General features: G+C 39.4%; 1 protein-coding gene across 2 annotated transcripts in view; it reads right to left on the minus strand.

Moving 5' to 3' along the window:
* Window positions 1–4,875: 4,875 nt before the first annotated feature.
* The window catches only part of DDX10 (DEAD-box helicase 10), a 287,054-nt gene continuing 266,480 nt past the window's right edge, over window positions 4,876–25,449 (minus strand). For both annotated transcript variants that reach the window (XM_029207245.1, XM_029207243.1), the window contains one exon: window positions 4,876–5,560. In XM_029207245.1, the coding sequence (XP_029063078.1) occupies window positions 5,383–5,560 (178 nt within the window). In that variant the 3' untranslated portion in view covers window positions 4,876–5,382. The remainder of the gene's footprint in view (window positions 5,561–25,449) is intronic.

Raw genomic sequence — 25,449 nt, forward strand, 5'->3', positions numbered from 1 at the left:
TGCTGGTTTGCTTCTTGCCCATCCTTGCTATGTGTCTATACTTAGAACAACGCCTGGTACACAGTAGGTGTTGAAGGCACAAAGTCTGAGGGCTTCTCCTCTTCCCCACAAAAAGATTTCACCTACATATACCCTACGTCTCGGCCAGTTTCTCCTGTTGGCCCCTTACACTTCTCCACCTTGCTGTGTCCTGGGAGACTGTACAATTACATCTATGGGCAACTTGCTTTCTGGCTTTGGTTGGGGCCAGTGAGGATCACTGGCCGGAGAGTGAGGTCACAGAGTTTATTCTCTTGCCTCATTCCCTGTGGTCACCTCAGGCTGGCTGCATATATCAACTGAAGGTCAAAAATTAGCTGTCTCTCCTTCCCTTCTCTCCCCTCATCCCTTCAGGGAGAGGAGTGGTAACACTTCTATTACTAGCCTCTGGTAGACTAACCTTTTGTGGTTTCCTTACACCCTGCTCTGGCTTATGTAACTAATCCTTTTATTAAATCCCCTTGGAATTACCCTAATTTGTGTGTGCCATCTGTTTCCTGCTGGAACTCTGACAGGATCCCTATCTGTAAATAATGATTTTAATAACTCTCTGAATTCCATTAGTGCCTTGCTACTCAAATGTGGCCAAGGGCCAGCAGCATACCATCACCTGGAAGCTTATAAGAAATTCAGAATCTCAGGCCCCACCCCAGACCTACCAATTCAGGATTAGCACTTTTAAATGATTCCCTGGTGATTCCTATACACGTTAAATCTAAGCAGCAGACATTAGAGTATTCTGAGTTTTACTGAAGCTCTTTTGGGTACAAAAAACCCAAGGACTCACTCAGACTACCTCAGACAATAGGGTCTTAGATCCCAGGCAGTGAAGGAGAGAGACTTGAACAGAAATCTAGGAATAGGACCCAGGAGAATATGAGGCTCATGGAGACGAGGCCCAGAGGGTCAGCGTGGACCTTGGAGACTCAGCAAGGGGAGTCTGCAGGTCTTTGCAGCTCTGGACCAGGTGCAATACTCTCCACGCATGCTTCACTTTCCATGACCAACTAGATCCCTCACCATTTACTCTTTATCTTTTTGCCAGAGTTCTAGTTCCCTTGTAGCTTTGCGTGACTTCTAATCTGAGCTCACTTATGCCCATGATGTGCTCTTGGTCTGTCTCATAACCTTATGTTGCTGACTACCTAAATTTCAGTTTCAGAGAATAAGAACATTATCTGCCCAATTTGTCCCTGTTTGGGGAGAGCTTTTTGCACTAGCCTCTCACAGGCTAATGGCTAGCCTTTGGGTTAGCTGCCAATTCCTGATTCAGCAGGCGCTGGGTAATATGGTATAAAACCTGTCTGCTCTGGCCTGTCTGATCAGCAGGGGCCGTGGAAGAAAATCACACTATGATTACATGTCTAGTTAAAAATGGTCTTAAAAAATATGAAACAGGCTTTTCAAAACTTGGTTGCAGGCTCTTTCTCCTTTACCTGTACCACCACCTCCAGCCCCACCTTCTTCCCCACACTTCCCAGGAACATCTGCATCCTCTGGTGGACTCTGACAGTCACGGAGACAACCTTCATGTTCAGGATATTTCGAATGTTGTATAACAAAATTAACTACATTTAATTAAACTTACCCATTTTTTATAACCCCCAAATCTAAAATGCCATGTTAAGCTTAAGGGCAGTCCTCCAAAGCACTCTGCTGCTGAGTGTATCTGCTCAGAGACTTACACATCTTAGGGATCGTTTTACGTGAGTGAGTCTGATGAATGGCCTCTCTGCCTCAGTTAAGCATCAAGCAAGAATTGGTCTTTGGGTCGCAGGCCAAGAAACTACCCATATCCTCCATCCTTCCTGTACTCCAGCAACAGCTTTCTCATTCAAAGAGCAGTCTTCCTTTTCCTGCCTGCTCTTTTCATAATGCACTGAAATTATGAATTTTCTTCTCTTTTTCCCTTTACTACATGACAGCAGGGGAGGGGACTGCTCTATTTCTCTTACATACAGGGCCTGGCATACAGTAGTTGCTGTATTAACATTTATTGAATGAATGAATGCTTTTGCTCATTGGTTAAGTGCTTCTCTCACCTTTTCCTGTGAAGAACCCCAAGTCTCAGTGGATTTCTTGCTCCACAGGACTTGGAGGAGGCTGTAGGTCTGTTTCACATGTCTTCTCACCTTGTGCCCAGTCTGAAGCAGTATCCTCTCTGGTCCACGCTGGTCTCAAGGTAGAAGACAAGAGTGTAAGAGGGCTGATGGAAGCATCAGAGCACCTTAAAGCCTCTGCTTATAACAGGCACACAGTCACTTCCACCACACTTCGCGGGCTAAAGTCAGTCACAGGCTCAAGCCCAACGTGAGCAGAGTGGAAACTCATGCTTCTCCAAGGGAGGGAGGGGATGGAGCTGCTGTCTGCTGAACAACAATGCCCAAGCTTTCTATCGGCACTATTCCCATGTTCTAATTCATTTTCAAATCAGCAAACTAAAATCCCCCACAACATATATATTAAGTCAGGATCCATTCATTCCAGGAACAAAATACAATTCAAAGTAGTTTATGCAAAACAGAAACTTACTGACCCATAATTAGGAAGTACAAGGAGCAGATACAGTTGAAGCCAAAGGGTTCAAATGATGCCATCAGGGCTCTCTCTCCATCTCTCCACTCTGCTCACCTCACGGTGTTGGTCTTATTCTCTCCAACCTCTCAGAAGCAGCCTCCATTTGACCAGAAAAAATTGCTGCCAAAGGCCCCAGATCGACATCCTCCCTTTTTAGGAATTCCCCATGGGTAAGGAATCTTTCTTTCATATTCTGTACTTTACTCTCAAGGAAGGAGTCTTTCTGTCCTTACCTGAGTATTATACCCACGTCTGGGCCAATCTCTGAGTCTAGGAAATAGCTTGGCCAGTCAGATTTAGGTCATGCGCCCCCAACTACACCACAGCTAAAACAGTAACAATTTAGTCTACCGAAATATATATTTGTTACCTGAGTTTTCAAACAGCACTATTCTGATGTTTTAACCAGTTTTCAAATTTCAGCAAACTAAAGTTCCTTACAATGTATGTATTAGTCAGGATCCATTCAGGTCTAGGGACAGAATACAGCTCAAACTAGTTTATGAACCAAAGGCCTTGCAGTATATTTATTCAATGCTTACATATATAGAGTAAAAAATAAGTAAAAATTCCTTATTTGGATTAGAAAAAACAAAATCTAAAACTGCACAGAGTGAATTCAGTGGTAAACCTTTAGTTTTGTTTTTTTTTAATTAATTAATTATTTTTGGCTGTGTTGGGTCTTCATTGCTGTGTGCAGGGGCTACTCTTCGTTGCAGTGCACAGGTTTCTCGTCGCGGTGGCCTCTCTCTTGTCGCGGAGCATGGGCTCTAGGTGCATGGGCTTCAGCAGTTGTGGCGCCTGGGCTTAGTTGCTCCACGGCATGGGGCATCTTCCTGGACCAAGGCTCAAACCCATGTCGCCTGCATTGGCAGGCAGATTCTTAACCACTGCACCACCAGGGAAGGCCAAACCTTTAGTTTATATACTCTTGCATCTTTTTGCCCTTTGAAAATATTCAAGAGATCCTGTACCAGCAACCTTAATTTCAAAATCATCCCAGGTTGTTATACCCCAAATTCCTTTCTCATCTGTTTTCTCCATTATAGTCATTCTTGCCCATTGTAGCTATTTCATCCAGTTCTCATTTCCACCATTTTATATCCTTCCCACCAGAGGTAACAGAGCAATGCACTACCACACACTTTCAAAAACTGTGTTGGTGTTTTACTGTCCATTCATTAACTCAAAAAGCCTTTATTGAACCTATTATAGGGCAGGTGCTGTGTCTGGCTCTGGGGATACACAGGAGGGATAAACACATTCTTTATGCTCTCAAGAAACTTGTCTTACAACAGGGGCAACAGGCTTATAAACAAATGTCTTCAACATTACATAATAAGCACTGCAACAGAAGTAAGAAACATGCCAGATCAATGCTATGAAGAGAATTCTGACAACACGGAAGATTGGCCTAGAAAAATGTGAGGCAGGAAGCACAATGACCAGTTAGGAGATCACTGCAGAAATCTGAGCAGGTCATGATGAGAATGTAACTCTGCCTGAAAGCAGAAGCTGTGAAGACAGAGAAGAAACAATGGAGATAAGAGAGTCATTATGAAGAAGAATCAATAGAACCATCAAAGTGAAGGGTGGGGAAAGGGAGAAGCTGAGGAGTTGTCAAGTTTCTCATTTTGAGGACTAAAAGATGTTGGTGTTGCTCATGAGGATACCAAGCAAGAAAGTAGGAGAAACTTTTCAGAGACAAATATGGACTTAGGCTGAGATGGAAGCAATTATGGATATTCCCTTCCTTGGATTCATGGATCATTTGTACCAGTAAGCAAAAATTATTTTTGTTTGTACATGGAGTGGAAAGTAGGAAAGGGAGAGAATAAGGAGAAGATGACAAATCATGATCAAATCAGTGGTGTCATGCCAAGGCACAGATTTCTTTCCCTGTGAAGAATATGCCAGTTACTTATAACCAAAAGAGGCTCTGTGTTATTCTACTCATTATCAGGAGCTGGCTCTGGGCAGGGATCTGTGGTACCTGCTGCAAAAGGCACTTGTAGAAGACCTACAGCATACTAGGTGCTCACTAACAGATCTGGTTTTAGATCACAAAGTCTTCAGAGTCAGGATTTCTATTTATAAATGGCTGCCAAGTCTGCAAGTATAAGTTAAATGATATCTTTAGGAAGGCTAATTTAAGAATATGAAAGATTCACTGTTTCAGGAATTGGCCAAGCATTTTAATCTTAAGAAACTTCCCTTGAGAATGCTCTCATATTTCTGGATACAATGAAAACATTAATATTTTATTTTATAGGAAATATGTTTATTATTGATCAAGGCTATTAAAAAATATTCATTTTTTCTCAGGGTTGGTCCATCATACTCATCATACTCTTTCTCTGAGCAATTTTGTTTAATATTACAGAGAAACTTCTGTATGGTAAGCAAAACAGGAATTTCCAACAATGAAACAAGGTCTCTAGAACTTGCCAGTAAAACAAAGGAAGCATTTCCAGTGATAAGATGTAGGAACCCATGGATAAAATCTAACAGAGCACAGGCTGGAAAATGGGATCAGGAAATTTTATAATCCACCATCACTGTGAGTTTGCTCTGGGATGGTGCAAGCATGGCCTGTGAAAGGCGCTTAGAGGTATGATAGCTCCTGTCTGAAGAATGGGTCCTTTGGGCATGGGACTCATGTTACCTACGTGCCCCAAAGCCAACTGTTTATTCAACTTCTTGCCCACATAATCATGACTAGAGGTTTCAAGAAGAAGACAAGAAGACAAGACAAGACAAGACTATTTAGCTTTGACTTTTGAGCAGATGTAACACCAGCTCTTCATCCTCGGCTAAAGACAGGCCTGTATCCAAAGGCTCTGAGGTTTCCCACTTGGTCTTCTTTCTGTCATGACTTGTGGGTCCCACGTCTTCCACTTCACTGTTGTTCTTTTTCCTCATTGCCTGCTTCTTCTTGGTATCACTGGTGGGAACAAATCCAATGATTTACTTTATAAATAAATAAATCCATTATTATGAAGTCAAACACTTAAAATAGAACAAAATTACCAATAACAGATACTTGGTGAAGTGATATTATTCAGGAGGGAAAGAAGCTATAACAACATCAGGCTATCTGTGTCATAGTAACTACCTTCCCATTAACAGATGTGGGGAGGGGGCCTATAATATACCAGGCACTGTGCAGGGTACATTGTATACACTGTGTCATCCAATCCTCACAGTAATTCTAGGAAGCTCTGGATATATCATTCACAATATGAGAACACCAGTTGGCCCACATTCTGGCTCCAGACTGGCTCCAATCTGCGCTTGTCCTGTCACATCAAACAGTCTCTATATAGTTAGGTTATCATTTAGGTAGCAGTAATATCTGTTGTGATATATAGATCATGAATAAAATAGAACCTGAAATGTTAAGTTACAAATTACTTAAGACATCAAGTAAATCTGCCCCATTTAAATCTGTATCTAAGACTCACAAATGGTCTGAAGAAAACATAAACACTACTGCAGTATTTGGCACACACTTGAGGCACAGACCATAAAAATAAAACTAATTTCTGAAGGTAGAGAAAATCACTTGATACATTAAAATCAGAAGAGAAAGCAAAACATCCTCAAGGCATTTTAACATACCATCATCATGTTCAAAAATGACCGAATTATTGGATACAAGTTTAAAACAAAATAAAAAATCCATCTAGTAGCAATGGCAGTAGCAACTATTTATTAAGGGCTTACCAAGGGTCTGGCACTGTGCTACATGCTTTACGTAGATTACAACATTTATCTTCATGGCAATCCTTGGTGTGGTGAGCACCAGCCTCATTCTACAGTGAGGTTAAAAGAGGTTAAATGACTGAACCTAGATTATGCACATGGAATTCAAACCCAGAGCTGAATTACTCTAAATTCAGCCCCAAAGTCAGACAATTGAAAGCAAAATGTATTCCAAGCATAGGATGTATTCCAAAAGAGAATAAATTGCTCAAGTTACAATGGACTCTATTATGCCTTAAGAAGATAGTGGGGATATCAAAGTGAATGTGCCTAATCAGCATATCCAGTTCTGACCAGCCTGAAGCAAAACTGTAAACTATTTCCCCATTCACCTCCCAGAAATACCCAGTACTCTGACTCAGCAGCCATTCTCTCTCACCACTGGAGGAAAGACAAACTATGAGGTTATTTAAAGCTACAAATAATCATATTTTAAAAGGGTGGGTATGTACCTACAGAGGTGAACACGAAAGAGTTCCCTATAATGGGAATTCAGTCAGTAAACAAAGTTACTCTTAGTGGAAAGAGGACTTTAAAAAAAAGTACTGAGTCCTAAAATCTGCTTGATTATGGCCAGTATGGTGCCAATTCCACCGGGCTAGAGTACCATGATTTATTTGGAACAAGTTAATACTGATTTTTGCCCTGCCTGTATTTCAAGTGCATCTAAGAGCAGCTCATCAGAAGCAGCCTAATTAGTGGGCTTTCTAACGCCTCCTTTCTTAATGTGCTCTGCACACTATATTCTGTGCAGGAAATAGCTGGTTCAGATGCTAAAAAAAAAGATGGAAAATTTATGTAGATGGAAAATATTTTCAGAATTAGCAGCACTGCTGCTTTGTGGACCAGTTCAAATTTTAAAAAGATATTTTATACTACTTTCCATAGCAAAAAAGTGGTAATTGGTAGAACAAATTAATTATTAAATAATGATTTAGATATTCTACAGGTAACTTACTAAAATGGGGGAAAATGTTATGAATCTAGAAAACATTCATTTCCCAAAAAAGGAATAATGTAATACATCTGGTAAACATTTAGTCAGAATATGGTCATAATTTGGTATCTTCAGAAAAGGACTCGGGGGGGGACCTTCAAGATGGTGGAGGAGTAAGACATGGAGATCACCTTTCTCCCCACAAATACATCAGAAATACATCTACATGTGGAACAACTCCTACAGAACACCTACTGACACTGGCAGAAGACCTCAGACTTCCAGAAAGGCAAGAAACTCCCCATGTACCTGGGTACGGCAAAAGGAAAAAGAAAAAACAGGGACAAAAGAATAGGGACAGGACCTGCACTTCTGGGATGGAGCTGTGAAGGAGGAAAAGTCTCCACATGCTAAGAAGCCTCTTCACTTGTGGAGATGGTGGAGGGAGAATGGGGGGTGGGGGAAGCTTCGGAGCCATGGAGGAGAGCTCAGCAACAGGGGTGGAGAGGGAAAAGCGGAGAGATTCCCGCACACAGGATCAGTGCCAACCAGCACTTACCAACCTGAGAGGCTTGTCTGCTCACCAGCCAGGGCGGGGGTGGGGTGGGGCCGGGAGCTGAGGCTTGAGTTTCCGAGGTCAGGCCCCAGGGAGAGGACTGGGGTTGGCTGCGTGAACACAGCCTGAAGGAGGCTAGTGTGCCACAGCTAGCTGGGAGGGAGTCTGGGAAAAAGTCTGGAACTGCCTAAGAGGACCATTGTTTCGGGGTACGTGTAGAGGGGGGATTCAGAGCACCGCCTAAATGAGCTCCAGAGATGGGCACAAGCCATGGTTATCAGCTTGGACCCCAGAGACAGCCATGAAGCACTAAGGCTGCTGCCGCTGCCACCAACAATCCTGTGTCCAAGCACAGGTCACTATCCACACCCCTCCACCGGGAGCCTGTGCAGCCCGCCACTGCCAGGGTCCCATGATCTAGGGACAACTTCCCCAGGAGAACACATGGCACGCCTCAGGCTGTTGCAATGTCATGCTGGCCTCTGCCGCCGCAGGCTCGCCCCGCATTCCAATTATGACCACCGTACCCGTCCCTCCCCCTGGCCTGAGTGAGCCACAGCCCCTAATCAGCTGCTGCTTTAACCGCCTCCTGGCTGGGCAGGGAACAGATGCCTGAGGGCGACCTACATGCAGAGGTGGGGCCAAAACAAAGTTGAACCCCAGGACTGTGCGAACGAAGAAGAGAAAGGGAAATCTCTCCATGCAGCCTCAGGAGCAGCGGATTAAATCCCCACAATCCACTTGATGTACCCTGCATCGGTTGAATACTTGAATAGACAACGAATTGTCCGAAAATTGAGGTGGTAGACTTTAGGAGCAACTGTAGACTTGCGGTTTGCTGTGTGAGACTGATTTGTTTCTGATATTTATGTTTATCTTAGTTTAGTTTTTAGAGCTTGTTATCATTGGTGGATTTGTTTATTGGTTTGGCTGCTCTCTTCTTTATTTTCTGAATTATTATTTTCTTTATGTTAATAATTTTTTCTTTTTTTTTTTTCTTTCTTTTCTTCTCCCTTTTCTTTTGAGCCATGTGGCCGACAGGGTCTTGGTGCTCCAACCTGGCGTCAAGCCTGAGCCTCTGAGATGGGATAGTCAAGTTCAGGACACTGGACCACCAGAGACCTCTGGGCCCGAGTAATATCAATTGGCAAGAGCTCTCCCAGAGATATCCATTTCAGTGCTAAGACCAGCTTCACCCAACAGCCAGCAGTTGGATGCCCCATGCCAAACAACTAATAAGAAAGGAACACAACCCCATTGATTAGCAGAGAGGCTGCCTATAATCATACTAAATTGACAGACACCCTAAAACACACCACTGGATGCGGCCCTGCCCACCAGAGAGACAAGATCAAGACTCACCCACCAGAACACAGGCACCAGTCCCCTACACCAGGAAGCCTACACAATCTACTGAACCAACCTCATCCATTGGGGGCAGACACCAAAAAACAACATGAACTACAAAACTGCAACCTGTAAAAAGCAGAACACAAACACAGTAAGTTAAACAAATTGAGAAGACAGAGAAGTATGCAGCAGATGAAGGAGTAAAGTAAAAACCCACCAGACCAAACAAATGAAGAGTAAATAGGCAGCCTACCAGAAAAAGAATTCAGAGTAATGATAGTAGAGATAATCCAAAATCTTGGAAATAGAATGGAGAAAATACAAGAAGCATTTAACAAGGACCTAGAAGAACTAAAAAGAAAAAATGATGAACACCACAATAAACAAAACTAAAAATTCTCTAGAAGGAATTAATAGCAGAATAACTGAGGCAGAAGAACGGAGTGACCCAGAAGATAAAATAGTGTAAATAACTAGCACAGAGCAGAATAAAGAAAAAAGAATGAAAAGAAATAAGGACAGTCTCAGAGACCTCTGGGAGAAAATTAAACACACCAACATTCGAATTATAGGGGTCCCAGAAGAAGAGAAAAAGAAAGGGTGTGAGAAAATATCTGAAGAGATTATAGTTGAAAACTTCCCTAACAAGGAAATAGTCAAGTCCAGGAAGTGCAGAGAGCCCCATACAGGATAAATCCAAGGAAAAACACACCAAGACACATATTAATCAAGCCATCAAAAATTAAATACAAAGAAAAAATATTAAAAGCAGCAAGGGAAAAGAAACAAATAACATACAAGGGAATCCCCATAAGGTTAGCAGCTGATCTTTCAGCAGAAACTCTGCAAGCCAGAAGGGACTGGCAGGTCATATTAAAGTGATGAAGGAGAAAAACCTACAACCAAGATTACTCTACCCAGCAAGGATCTCATTCAGATTTGAAGGAGAAATCAAAATATTTAGAGACAAGAAAAAGTTAAGAGAATTCACCACCACCAAACCAGCTTTACAACAAATGCTAAAGGAACTTCTCTAGGCAGGAAACACAAGAGAAGGAAAAGACCTAAAAAAACAAACCCAAATCAATTAAGAAAATGGTAATAGGAACATACATATCGATAATGACCTTAAATGTAAATGGATTAAAAGCTCCAATCAAAAGACATAGACTGGCAGAATGGATACAAAAACAATACCCGTATATGTGCTGTCTACGAGAGTCACACTTCAGACCTAGGGACACATTCAGACTGAAAGTAAGAGGATGGAAAAAGATATTCCATGCATGCAAATCAAAAGAAACCTGGAGTAGCAATTCTTATATCAGACAAAAGAGACTTTAAAATAAGGACTATTACAAGAGACAAAGAAGAACACTACACAATGATCAAGGGATCAATCCAAGAAGAAGACATAACAACTGTAAATATTTATGCACCCAACATAGGAGCACCTCAATACATAAGGCAAATGCTAACAGCCGTAAAGGGGAAATCAAAAGTAACACAATAATAGGAGGGGATTTAACACCCCACTTTCACCAATGGACAGGTCATCCAAAATGAAAATAAATAAGGAAACACAAGCTTCAAATGACACATTAGACAAGATGGACTTAATTGATATTAATAGGACATTCCATCCAAAAACAACAGAATACACTTTCTCAAGTGCTCATGGAACATTCTCCAGGATAGATCATATCTTGGGTCACAAATCAAGCCTTGGTAAATTTACGAAAAATGAAATCATACCAAGTATCCTTTCCGACTACAACACTATGAGACAGGATATCAATTACAGGAAAAAAACTGTAAAAAATGCAAACACATGGAGGCTAAACAATACGCTACTAAATAACCAAGAGATCACTGAAGAAATCAAAGAGGGAATAAAAAATACCTAGAAACAAATGACAATAAAAACACGATGACCCAAAACCTATGGGATGCAGTAAAAGCAGTTCTAAGAGGGAAGTTTATAGCAATACAATCCTACCACAAGAAACAAGAAACATCTCAACTAAACAACCTAACCTTACACCTAAAGCAATAAAAGAAATAAGAAAAAAAAACCCTCAAAGTTAGCAGGAGAAAAGAAATCATAAAGATCAGATCAGAAATAAATGAAAAAGAAATGAAGAAAATAATAGTAAAGATCAATAAAACTAAAAGCTGGTTCTTTGAGAAGTTAAACAAAATTGATAAACAATTAGCCAGACTCATCAAGAACAAAACGGAGGACACTCAAAGCAACAGATTTAGAAATGAAAAAGGAGAAGTAACAACTGACACTGCAGAAATACAAAGGATTATGAGAGATTAATACAAGCCAACTATATGCCAATAAACTGGACAACCTGGAAGAAATGGACAAATTCTTAGAAAAGTACAACCTTCCAAGACTGAAACAGTTAGAAATAGAAAATATAAACAGACCAATCACAAGCACTGAAATTGAAACTGTGATTAAAAATCTTCCAACAAACAAAAGCCCAGGACCAGATGGCTCCACAGGCGAATTCTCTCAAACATTTGGAGAAGAGCTAACACCTATCCTTCTCAAACTCTTCCAAAATATAGCAGAGGGAGGAACACTCCCAAACTCATTCTACGAGGCCACCATCACCCTGATATCAAAACCAGACAAAGATGTCACAAAAAAAGAAAACTACAGGCCAATGTCACTGATGAACATAGATGCAAAAATCCGCAACAAAATACTAGCAAACAGAATCCAATAATGCATTAAAAGGATCACACACCATGATCAAGTGGGATTTACCCCAGGAATGCAAGGATTTTTCAACATATGCAAATCAATGTGATACATCATATTAACTGAAGGATAAAAACCATATGATAATCTAAATAGATGCAGAAAAAGCTTTTGACAAAATTCAACACCAATTTATGATAAAAACTCTCCAGAAAGTGCACATAGAGGGAACCTACCTCAACATAATAAAGGCCATATATGACAAATCCACAGCCAACATTGTTCTCAATGGTGAAAAACTGAAACCATTTCCTCTAAGATCAGGAACAAGACAAGGTTGTCCACCCTCACCACTATTATTTAACATAGTTTTGGAAGTTTTAGCCACAGCAAGCAGAGAAGAAAAAGAAATAAAAGGAATCCAAATCAGAAAAGAAGAAGTAAAACTGTCACTGTTTGCAGATGACATGACACTATACATAGAGAATCCTAAAGATGCTACCAGAAAACTACTAGAGCTAACCAATGAATTTGGTAAAGTAGCAGGATACAAAATTAATGCACAGAAATCTCTTGCATTCCTATACACTAATGATGAAAAATCTGAAAGAGAAATTAAGGAAACAATCCCATTTACCACTGCAACAAAAAGAACAAAATATGTAGGGATAAACCTACCTAAGGAGACAAAAGACATGTATGCAGAAAATCTATAAGACACTGATGCAAGAAATTAAAGACGATACAAACAGATGGAGAGATATACCATGTCCTTGGATTGGAAGAATCAACATTGTGAAAATGACTATACTGCCCAAAGCAATCTACAGATTCAATGCAATCCCTATGAAACTACCAATGGCATTTTTCACAGAACTATAACAAAACATTTCACAATTTGTGTGGAAACACAGAAGATCCTGAATAGCCAAAGCAATCTTGAGAAATAAAAATGGAGTTGGATGAATCAGGCTCCCTGACTTGACTATACTACAAAGCTACAGTAATCAAGACAGTATGGTACTGGCACAAAAACAGAAATATAGGTCAATGAAACAGGATAGAAAGCCCAGAGATAAACCCACGCACATACGGTCACCTTATCTTTGATAAAGGACGAAAGAATATAGAATGGAGAAAACAGAGACTCTTCAATAAGTGGTGCTGGGAAAACTGGACAACTACATGTGAAAGAATGAATTAAAACACTTCCTAACACCATACACAAAAATAAACTCAAAATGGATTAAAGACCTAAATGTAAGGCCAGACACTATAAAACACTTAGAGGAAAACACAGGCAGAACTCTCGGTGACATAAATCACAGCAAGATCCCTTTTGACTCACTTCCTAGAGTATTGGAAATAAAAACAAAAATAAACAAATGGGACCTAATGAAACTTAAAAGCTTTTGCACAGCAAAGGAAACTACAAACAAGACGAAAAGACAATTCTCAGAATGGGAGAAAATATTTGCAAACAAACCAACTGACAAAGGATTAATCTCCAAAATATAAAAGCAGCTCATGCAGCTGAATATGTAAACAGCAAACAACCCAAGCCAAAAATGGGCAGAAGACCTAAGTAGACATTTCTCCAAAGAAGATATACAGATTGCCAGCAAACACATGAAAGGATGCTCAACATCACTAATTATTAGAGAAATGCAAATCAAAACTACAAGGTGATATCACCTCACACCGGTCAGAATGGCCATCATCAAAAAACCTACAAACAATAAATGCTGGAGAGGGTGTAGTGAAAAGGGAACTCTCTTGCACTGCTGGTGGGAATGTAAATTGATACAGCCACTATGGAGAACACTATGGAGGTTCTTAAAAAAACTAAACATAGAGCTACCATACGACCCAGCAATCCCACTACTGGGCATATACCCTGAGAAAACCATAATCCAGAAAGTCATATACCACAATTTTCGTTACAGCAGTATTTACAATAGCCAGGACATGGAAGCAACATAAGTGCCCATCAATAGATGAATGGATAAAGAAGATGTGGCACATATATACAATGGAATATTACTCAGCCATAAAAAGAAACGAAACTGAGTTATCTGTAGTGAGATGGATGGACCTGGAGTATGTCATACAGTGAAGTCAGAAAGAGAAAAACAAATACCATAGGCTAACACATATATGAAATCTAAAAAAAAAAGGTTCTGATGAACCTAGAGGCAGGAAAGGAATAAAGACACTGACCTAGAGAATGGACTTGAGGACACGGGGAGGGGGAAGGGTAAGCTGGGACAAAGTTAGAGAGTGGCATTGACATATATACACTACCAAATGTAAAATAGTTAGTGGGAAGCAGCTGCATAGCACAGGGAGATCAGGTCAGTGCTTTGTGACCACCTAGAGGGGTGGGATAAGGAGAGTGGGAGGGAGATGCAAGAGGGAGGGGATATGGGGATATATGTATATGTATAGCTGATTCACTTTATTATACAGCAGAAACTAACAACACTGTAAAACAACTATACTCTAAGAAAGACCTGAGAAGAAAAAAAACTAAATAAAACATGACAGCTACTTCAACCTAAAAAATAAAATAAAAAACAATAAATTAAAAAATAATAATAAAAAGAAAAGGGCTCTTCTAAATGGTTTGGCACCAGAGGGTGATGTCAGCAACATGGCTAAATGAGATATCCTCACTCATGTTCCCTCCCAACCACAATCTGGCATCCGTCCATGGACAAAAGTGCCTTTGTGGGAGCTGTGGGATCTAGCACTAGCACTATTACACTAAGAGGCCCGGGAAGAGTCTGTCCCAATCATGTATCGGGTAAGAGGTATACAGACCTGTCCCAGCTGTGAACCCTGCAGTGACCCACAAAACACCGCTGCAGTCCCTCTTGGCAGTGGAATAACAATATTTATATAATCAGCCACACATAAGTGAGCCTTTATGGAAGTCCAGGTCTCCTGTGGAGAAGTTCCAGCATACCAATGCAGCAAAAAAACACGAGTTTGGACACACTGGAGACAGTAAATGGAACAGTTTGACTTTATTCATATCAACCCTCCTCCAAGGTGGCACAGTTCAGGGCCAAGAAAGATCTTCTTGGCCTGTGATTTTTCCTATTGGGGAAAGTGAGAACATATGAGTGAGTGAGTGCCTGGCTTCCCCTACTATACAAAACTTCCTCCCCATTTCTCTCACCCTATCCAGAGTACTAAATAATGAGCTGCATGGGGTGGGGACTGAGTGGGGAAGAGGCTAGAAGAGTGGCAGATAGGACTCTCAGAGGTAATTAAAAGGACATGAATCCTATTAACTACACCATGAATTCCTTCAAGAAGCCCACCTACGAACTGCTGGAGACGCCCTGCATGTAGATCCCTCCAACTGGCCCATGGGCACCCCTAGGGCTCCACGGGTCTCACCCACACCCCTGTCCACCCTGTATCCAGATCCCTGTAAGTGCTCCTGATGTTGGTGATGAGAGTGAGCTTTGGCAGATAGCTAAGTGAGCATGACCCAAACCTGCAGGTCAGGGAGAGGCCACAAGCTTCAGCTTTAGTATCACCCATGGGAAAATAAAAGGGAAGCTATCAGTATGCATCCTGGTGCATTGCAGAATGAAGAGAAGGTACACAGGTTTAAGAATTCTCCCACAAAAGGGAGCAAGGAGCACAGAGCAGGCATATCTATAGAAAGCCTCAGAATCCCTAGGAGGGCTGACAAAAGGTATTCTCTCCTGAAGGCAGTTAATAAAGACTGGAGAAGTTGACTGCTACTGCAAATGTGACGACAGCAACACAAAACCTGAAACATGAAAAATCAAGGAAACATGACACCACCAAAGGATCACAATAATCTTCCAAAAACCTATCACAAAGACATGAAGATCTACAATTTACTGGATAAGGAATTCAAAATAGCTGTTTTAAGGAAGCTCAATGAGGTACAAGAAAACACAGAAAGAAAATTCAACAAAATCAGGAAAACAGTACACAAACAGAGTAAGAAATTCAACAAAGAGACAGAAATCATTAAAAAGTACCAAACAGAAGCTCTGGAATTTAATAATACAATGAATGAAATGAAAATCTCAAAAGAGAGAATCAACAGCAAATGGATCAAAGAGAAGAAAGAATCTGTGAGTTAGAAGACAGGAATTTTGACATTATCTAGTCAGGGGAGAACAAAAAAAAAAAAATAATAAAAAGAGTGAGGAAAGCCTGTGTGATCTATGGTAAATTCTCAAAGGAAACAACTTGTGAATTACTGGAATCCCAGAGGAAGAGGAGGAAGAAGGGGTAAGAAAACTTACTGAAAGAAATCACAGCTGAGAAATTCCCTAATCTGTGTAAAGATTTGGATACCCAAGTTCATGAAGCTCATGGGTATCCAAACAAACTCAACTTAAAGAGATCTCCTCCAAGACATATTATAATAAAATTGTCAAAAATCAGAGAAAAAGACTGAATCTTAAAAGCAACAAGAGAAAAGAAACTTGCAGCTTACAAGGGAGTTCCCATAAGACTATTAGCATATTTCTCAGCAGAAACTTTACACGCCAAGAAAGAATGTGATGATATAAGCAAAAGTGTTGAAAGGAAAAAAACCTGCCAACCAAGAATGCAGTCATCCCTCAGAATTCACGGGGAATTGGTTTTGGGACCCCCCTTCTTCCCCCTCCCAGTGATACCAAAATCTGCAAATGCTCAAGTACCTATATAAAATGGTGTAGTATTTGCATGTAGCCTACTCACATCCTTCCATATGCTTTAAATCATTCCTAGACTACTTTTAATACCTAATAAAATGTAAATGCTATGTAAACAGTTGCTGGTGCATGGCAAATTAAGATTTTGGTTTTTAGAACTTTCTGGAATTTTTTTTCCTTGAGTATTTTCGATTCACAGTTGGTTGAATGTGGATGTGGAACCCATTGATACAAAGGGCTGACTGTACATCTGGCAATGTTGTCCTTCAGAAATGAAGGAGAGAGAAAGAGTATCGCAGACAAACAAAAGCTGAAGGAATCCATCACCACTAGACCTGCCTTAACAACAACAAATAAAAATGCTGAAAGGAGTTCAAGTTAAATCAAAGGACACTATTTAGTACATGAAAATATCCAAGACACTGGGTAAAGGTAAGTATACAGTTAAATTCAAAACATGCTACTACTGTAATATGGTGGTGTGTTCAACATTTAACTCCAGTATAAAGGTTAAAGGGCAACAGTATTAAAAATAACTATAGCTACAATACTGGTTAATAAATACACAATATAAAAGGAGGTAAATTGTGATATCAAAAACATAAGAAGAGGGGAGTAAAAGGGTAGAGGTTTTGTATGTGATTAAAATAAGCTGTTATCAGTGTAAAATAGACTATTATCTATCTATAAGATGTCTTCTGTAAGCTTCAGGGGAACCACAAAGCAAAAACCTACAGCAGATTCACAAAAGATAAAGAGAAAGGAATCAAAGCATACCACTCTAAGAAATCATCAATTCACAATGGAAGGTAGCAAGAGAAGGAAAAAAAGGAACAAGGGAACAACAAACAGCCAGGAAACAATACAATGGCATTAGTAATTCCTTACCAATCAATAATTATTCTAAATGTAAATGGATTAAATTCTCCAATCAAAAGGCATAGATTGGTGGCATAGATAAGACCCAACTATACACTGCCTACCAGAAATTCAATTCACCTTTAAGAACACATAGTCTCAAAATGAAGGGCTGGAAAAAAGATATTCCACGCAAGTAGAAACCAAAAGAGAGCAAAGGTAGTTACTTACATCAGACAAAATATACTTTAAGCTAAAAATGGTAACAAGAGACAAACAATATCATTATATAAAGACAAGGAGGTCAATTCATTAAGAGGATATAACAATAATAAATACACATAGACCAGACACTGGAGCACCACAATATATTAAATATTAACAGATCTGAAGACAGAAATAGACAACAATACAATAAGAGAAAGGGACTTTAGTATACCACTTTCAACAATGGCTAGATCATCCAGACAAAAAAAATCAGTAAGGAAATGCTGGATTGGAACTACATTTTAGAGCAAAGAGACTGAACAAAAATATACAGGACATTCTGCCCAACAGCAAAGGAATACACATTCTTCTCAAGCACACTCAGAACATTCTTCGGAAACACTATATGATAAGTCACAAAACAAATCTTAGCAATTTAGGTAGACTGAAATAATACCAAGTATTTTTATCAACCACAATGGTATGAAACTAGAAATTAATTATAAGAAAACTGAAAAATTCACAATATGTGGAAATTTAAAAACACAGTCCTGAACAACCAATGCGTTGAAGAAGAAATAAAAAGAGAAATCAAAAAACATCTCAGGGCTTCCCTGGTGGCGCAGCAGTTGGGAGTCCGCCTGCCAATGCAGGGGACGTGGGTTCGTGCCCCAGTCCGGGAGGATCCCACATGTCGCAGAGCAGCTGGGCCCATGAGCCATGGCTGCTGAGCCTGCATGTCCGGAGCCTGTGCTCCACAACGGGAGAGGCCACAGCAGTGAAAGGCCCACATACCACAAAAAAAAAAAAAAAAAAAATCTCAGAAAGCAGCAGAATACACTTTCTTCTCAACTGCACACGGAACATTCACCAGGATAGATCACATCTTGGGTCACAAATCAAGCCTCAGTAAATTTAAGAAAACTGAAATCATGCATCTTTTCCAACCACAAAGCTATGAGATTAGAAATCAGTTACAGGAAAAAAAAAGGAAAATACACAACACAAGGAGGCTAAACAATATATTACTAAACAATCACTGGATCACTGAAGAAATCAAAGAGAAAATCAAAAAATACCTAGATACAAAGGACAATGAAAACATGATGACTGAACCTATGGGATGCAGCAACAGCAGTTCTTACCGGGAAATTTATAGCAATACAATCTTCCCTCAAGAAAGAAGAAAAGTCTCAAATAAACAACATAACCTTACCCCTAAGGCAATTAGAGAAAGAATAACAAACAAAACCCAAAATTAGAAGGAAAGAAATCATAAAGATAAGAGCAGAAATAAATGAGAGACGAAGAAAACAAGAGCAAAGACCAATGAAACTAAAAGCTGGTCCTTTGAGAAGAAAAAAAAATTGATAAACCTTTAGCCAGACTCATCAAGAAAAAAAGGGAGGGCTTCCCTGGTGGGGCAGTAGTTCAGAGTCTGCCTGCCGATGCAGGGGACACGGGTTCCTGCCCCAGTCTGGGAAGATCCCACATGCCACGGAGCGGCTGGGCCCATTAGCCATGGCCACTGAGCCTGCACATCCGGAGCCTGTGCTCAGCAATGGGAGAGGCCACAACAGTGAGAGTCCCGCGTACCGCAAAAAAGAAAAAAAAAGAAAAAAGAGAGATGACTTAATAAAATTAGAATAAAAAAGAGAAGTTACAATGGACACCACAGAAATACAAAGCATCGTAAAAGACTACTACAAGCAACTATACACCAACAGACAACCTTGAAGAAATGGACAAGTTCTTAGAAAGGTACAACATTCCAAGACTGAACCAGGAAGAAATAGAAAATATAAACAGACCAATTACAAGTATTGAAATTGAAACTGTGATTAAAAATCTTCCAACAAACAGAAGTCCAGGAACAGATGGCTTCACAGGCGAATTCTATCAAACATTTAGAGAGGAGTTAACACCTACCCTTCTCAAACTCTTCCAAAAAATTGCAGAGGAAGGAACACTCCCAAACTCATTCTACGAGTCCACCATCACCCAGATACCAAAACCAGACAAAGATATCACAAAAAAAGACAATTACAGGCAAACATCACTGATGAACATAGACGCAAAATTCCTCAACAAAATACTACCAAACCGAATCCAACAACACATGAAAAGGATCATCATGAAAGATTGGTTCAAGATGGCGGAGTAGAATGATGTATGCTCACTCCCTCTTGCAAGAGCACCGGAATCACAACTAACTGCTGAACAGTCATCGACAGGAAGACACTGGAACTCACCAAAAAAGATACCCCACATCCAAAGACAAAGGAGAAGCCACAATGAGAGGGTAGGAGGGGCGCAATCACAATAAAATCAAATCCCATAACTGCTGGGTGGGTGACTCACAAACTGGAGAACACTTATACCACAGAAGTCCACCCACTGGAGTGAAGGTTCTGAGCCCCACGTCAGGCTTCCCAATCTGGAGGTACGGCAACAGGAGGAGGAATTCATAGAGAATCAGACTTTGAAGGCTAGTGGGATTTGATTGCAGGACTTCGACAGGACTGGGGGAAACAGAGACTCCACTCTTGGTGCGCACACACAAAGTAGTGGTGGGAAACACAGAGAAGAAAAGGAACTACAAAAACAAACCCATAACAATTAAGAAAATAGTAATAGGAACATACATATCGATAATTACCTTAAACAAGAATGGATTAAATGCTCCAACCAAAAGACACAGGCTTGTGAAATGGACACAAAGACAAGACCCATATATACATATTTGTTGTCTTCAAGAGACCCACTTCAGAACTAGGGACACAAACAGACTGAAAGTGAGGCGATGGAAAAAGATATTCCATGTAAATGGAAATCAAAAGAAAGCTGGAGTAGCAATTCTCATATCAGATAAAATAGACTTGAAAGTAAAGAATGTTACAAGAGACAAGGAAGGACACTAAATAATGATCAAGGGATCAATCCAAGAAGCAGATATAACAATTATAAATATATATGACCCAACATAGAAGCACCACAATACATAAGGCAACTGCTAACAACTATAAAAGAGGAAATCAACAGTAACACAATAATAGTGGGGGACTTTAACACGTCACTTACACCAGTGGACAGATCATCCAAACAGAAAATTAATAAGGAAACAGAAGCTTTAACTGACAAAATAGACCAGATAGATTTAATTGATATTTATAGGACATTCCATCCAAAAACAGCAGATTATACTTTCTTCTCAAGTGCGCACGGAACATTCTCAAGGATAGATCACATCTTGGGTCACAAATCAAGCCTCAGTAAATTTAAGAAAATTGAAATCTTATCAAGCATCTTTTCTGACCACAACGCTATGAGACGAGAAATGAATTACAGGGAAAAAAATGTAAACAACACAAACACATGGAGGCTAAACAATACGTTACTAAATAACCAAGAGATCACTGAAGAAATCAAAGAGGAAATCAAAAAATACCTAGGGACAAATTACAATGAAAACACAACGATCCAAAACCTACGGGATGCAGCAAAAGCAGTTCTAATGGAGAAGTTTATGGCAATAGAAGGCTACCTCAAGAAACATCTCAAATAAACAATCTAACCTTACACCTAAAGGAACTAGGAAAGAAGAACAAACAAAAACCAAACTTAGTAGAAGGAAAGAAATCATAAAGATCAGAACAGAAATAACTGAAATAGAAACAAACAAAAAAAAACAATAGGAAAGATCAAGAAAACTAAAAGATGGTTCTTTGAGAAGATAAACAAAATTGATAGCCAGACTCATCAAGAAAAAGAGGGAGAGGACTCAAATCAATAAAATTAGAAATGAAAAAGGAGATGTTACAACAGGCACTGCAGAAATACAACGTATCCTAAGAGACTACTACAAGCTACCCTTTGCCAATAAAAGGGACAACCTGGAAGAAATGGACAAATTCTTAGAAAGGTATAACCTTCCAAGACTGAACTAGGAAGAAATAGAAAATATGAACAGACTAATCACAAGTACTGAAATTGAAAGTGTGGTTAAAAATATTGTGACAAACAAAAGTCCAGGACCAGATGGCTTCACAGGTGAGCTCTATCAAACATTTAGAGAAGAGTTAACACCCAATCTTCTCAAACTCTTCCAAAAAATTGCAGAGGAAGGAACACTCCCAAACTCATTCTATGAGGCCACCATCATCCTGATACCAAAACCAGACAAAGATACTACAAAAAAAGAAAATTACAAACAAATATCACTGATGAATATAGATGCAAAATCCTCAACAAGATACTAGCAAACAGAATCCAACAACACATTAAAAGTATCATATACCATGATCAAGTGGGATTTATCCCAGGGATGCCAGGATTATTGAATATATGGAAATCAATCAATATGATAGACCATATTAACAAATTGAAGAATAAAAACCACATGATCACCTCAATAGATGCAGAAAAATCTTTGACAAACTTCAACACCCATTTATGATAAAAACTCTCCAGAAAGTGGGCAAAGAGGGAACTTACCTCAACATAATAAAGGCCATATACGACAAACCCACAGCAAACATCATTCTCAATGGTGAAAAACTGAAAGCATTTCTTCTAGGATCAGGAAAAAGACAAGGATGTCCACTCTCACCACTATCATTCAACATAATTTTGAAAGTGCTAGCCACAGAAATCAGAGAATAAAAAGAAATAAAAGGAATACAAATTGGAAAAGAAGTAAAACTGTCAATGTTTGCAGATGACATGACACCATACACAGAGAATCCTAAAGATGTCACCAGAAAACTAGTAGTGCTAATCAATGAATTTGGTAAAGTTGCAGTATACAGAATTAGTGCACAGAAATCTCTTGCATTCCTATACATTAATGATGAAAAATCTGAAAGAGAAATTAAGGAAACACTCCCATTTACAACTGCAACAAAAGGAATAAAATACCTAGGAATAAACCTATCTAGGGAGACAAAAACCTGTATGCAGAAAACTGTAAGACACTGATGAAAGAAATTAAAGATGATAAAAACTGATGGAGAGATATAACATGTTCTTGGGTTGGAAGCCTCAATATTGTGAAAATGATTATACTACCCAAAGCAATCTACAGATTCAATGCAATCCCTATCAAATTACCAATGGCGTCTTTCACAGAATTAGAACAAAAAAATCCTAAGATTTGTATTGAGACACAAAAGACCTCAAATAGCCAACGCAGTCTTGAGGGAAAAAAACGGAGCTGGAGGAATCAGACTCCCTGACTTCAGACTATACTACAAAGCTACAGTAATCAAGATAATATGGTACTGGCACAAAAACAGAAATATAGATCAATGGAACAGGACAGAGAGCCCAGAGATAAACTCACGCACCTATGGCTAACTAATCTATGACAAAGGAGGCAAGGATATACAATGGAGAAAAGACAGTCTCTTCAATAAGTGGTGCTGGGAAAACTGGGCAGCTACATGGAAAAGAATGAAATTAGAACACTCCCTAACACTATACACAAAAATAAACTCGAAATGGATTAGAGACCTAAATGTAAGACCAGACACTAAAAGACTCTTAGAGGAAAATATAGGAAGAACACTCTTTGACATAAATCACAGGAAGATCTTTTTTGGTCCACCTCCTAGAGTAATGGAAATAAAAACAAAAATAAACAAATGGGACCCGAGGAAACTTAAAAGCTTTTGCAAAGCAAGGGAAAATACAAACAAGACAAAAAGTCAACCCTCAGAATGGGAGAAAATATTTGAAAACTAATCAACTGATAAAGGATTAGTCTCCAAAATATATAAACAGCTCATGCAGCTCAATATTAAAAAAACAAACAACCCAATCAAAAAATGGGCAGAGACCTAAATAGACATTTCTCCAAAGAAGACATACAGATGGCCATGAGGCACATGAAAAGCTGCTCAACATCACTAAATATTAGAGAAATGCAAATCAAAACGACGAGGTATCACCTCACACCCGTCAGAATGGGTCATCAGAAAATCTACAAACAACAAATGCTGGAGAGGGTGTGGAGAAAAGGGAACCCTCTTGAACTGTTGGTCAGAATGTAAATTGATACAGCCACTATGGAGAACAGTATGGAGGTACCTTAAAAAACTAAAAAATAGAATTACCATATGACCCAGCAATCCCACTACTGGGTATACCCTGAGAAAAACCATAATTCAACGACACATGCACCCCAATGTTCATTGCAGCACTATTTACAATAGCCAGGTCATGGAAGCAACCTAAATGCCCACTGACAGACGAATGGATAAAGAAGATGTGCTACATATAGCCATAAAAAGGAACGAAATTGGGTCATTTGTAAGACGTGGGTGGATCTAGAGACTGTCATACAGAGTGAAGTAAGTCAGAAAGAGAAAAACAAATATCGTATATTAATGCATATATGTGGAACCTAGAGAAATGGTACAGATGAACCGGTTTGCAGAGCAGAAACAGAGACACAGACGTAGAGAACAAACGTATGGACACCAAAGGGAGAAAGTGGCTGGGGGTGTGATGGTGGTGTGATGAACTGGGAGATTGGGATTGACATATATACACTAATATGTATAAAATGGATAACTAATAAGAACCTGATGTATAAAAAAATAAATAAAATTCAAACAAAAAAGGATCATCATGATCAAGTGGAATTTACCCCAGGGATGCAAGGATTTTTTTAATGTCCACAAATCAATCAGTGTGATACACCACATCAACAAACTGAAGAATAAAAACCATATGATCATTTGAATAGATGCAGGAAAAACTTGTGACAAAATTCAACACCATTTTATGATAAAAACTCTCCAGAAAGTGGACACAGAGGGAACCTAACTCAACATAATAAAGGCCATATATGACAAACCCAAAGCAAACATTATTCTCAATGGTGAAAAACTGAAAGCATTTCCTTTAAGATCAGCAACAAGACAAGTATTTCCACAATTGCCACTATTCAAAATAGTTTTGGAAGTCCTAGCCATGGCAATCAGAGAAGAAAAAAGAAATAAAAAAAATCCAAATTGGAAAAGAAGAAGTAAAATTGCCAGTGTTTGCAGATGGCATGATACTATACAAAGAAAACCCTAAAGATGCTACTAGAAAACTACTAGAGCTAATCAATGTATTCAGTAAAGTTGCAGGATATGAAATTAATGCACAGAAATCTCTTGCGTTCCTATACATTAATGATGAAAAATCTGAAAGAGAAATTAAGGAAACAATCCCATTTACTATTGCAACAAAAAGAATAAATTACCTAGGTATAAACCTACCTAAGGAGGCAAAAGACCTGTACTTAGAAAACTATAAGATACTGGTGAAAGAAATCAAAAATGACACAAACAGATGGAGAGATATACCATGTTTCTGGATTGGAAGAATCAATATTGTGAAAATGACTATACTGCCCAAAGCAGTCTACAGATTCAGTGCAGTCCCTATCAAATTACCAATGGCATCTTTCACAGAACTAGAACAAAAAAATTTTAGAATTTGTATGGAAACACAAAAGACCATGAATCGCCAAAGCAATCTTGAGAGAGAAAAACGAAGCTGGAGGAATCAGGCTCCCTGATTTCACACTGTGCTATAAAGCTACAGTAATCAAAACAATATGGTACTAACACAAAAACAGATCAATGGAAACAGGATAGAAAGTCCAGAGATAAACCCACGCACCTATGGTCACCTAATCTATGACAAAGAAGGCAAGAATATACAATGAAGGGGACTTCCCTGGTGGTCCAGTGCT

Source organism: Monodon monoceros, unplaced genomic scaffold (assembly GCF_005190385.1).
Source record: "Monodon monoceros isolate NGI ecotype Baffin Bay Population unplaced genomic scaffold, NGI_Narwhal_1 Super_Scaffold_7, whole genome shotgun sequence".
Classification (NCBI taxonomy): domain Eukaryota; kingdom Metazoa; phylum Chordata; class Mammalia; order Artiodactyla; family Monodontidae; genus Monodon; species Monodon monoceros.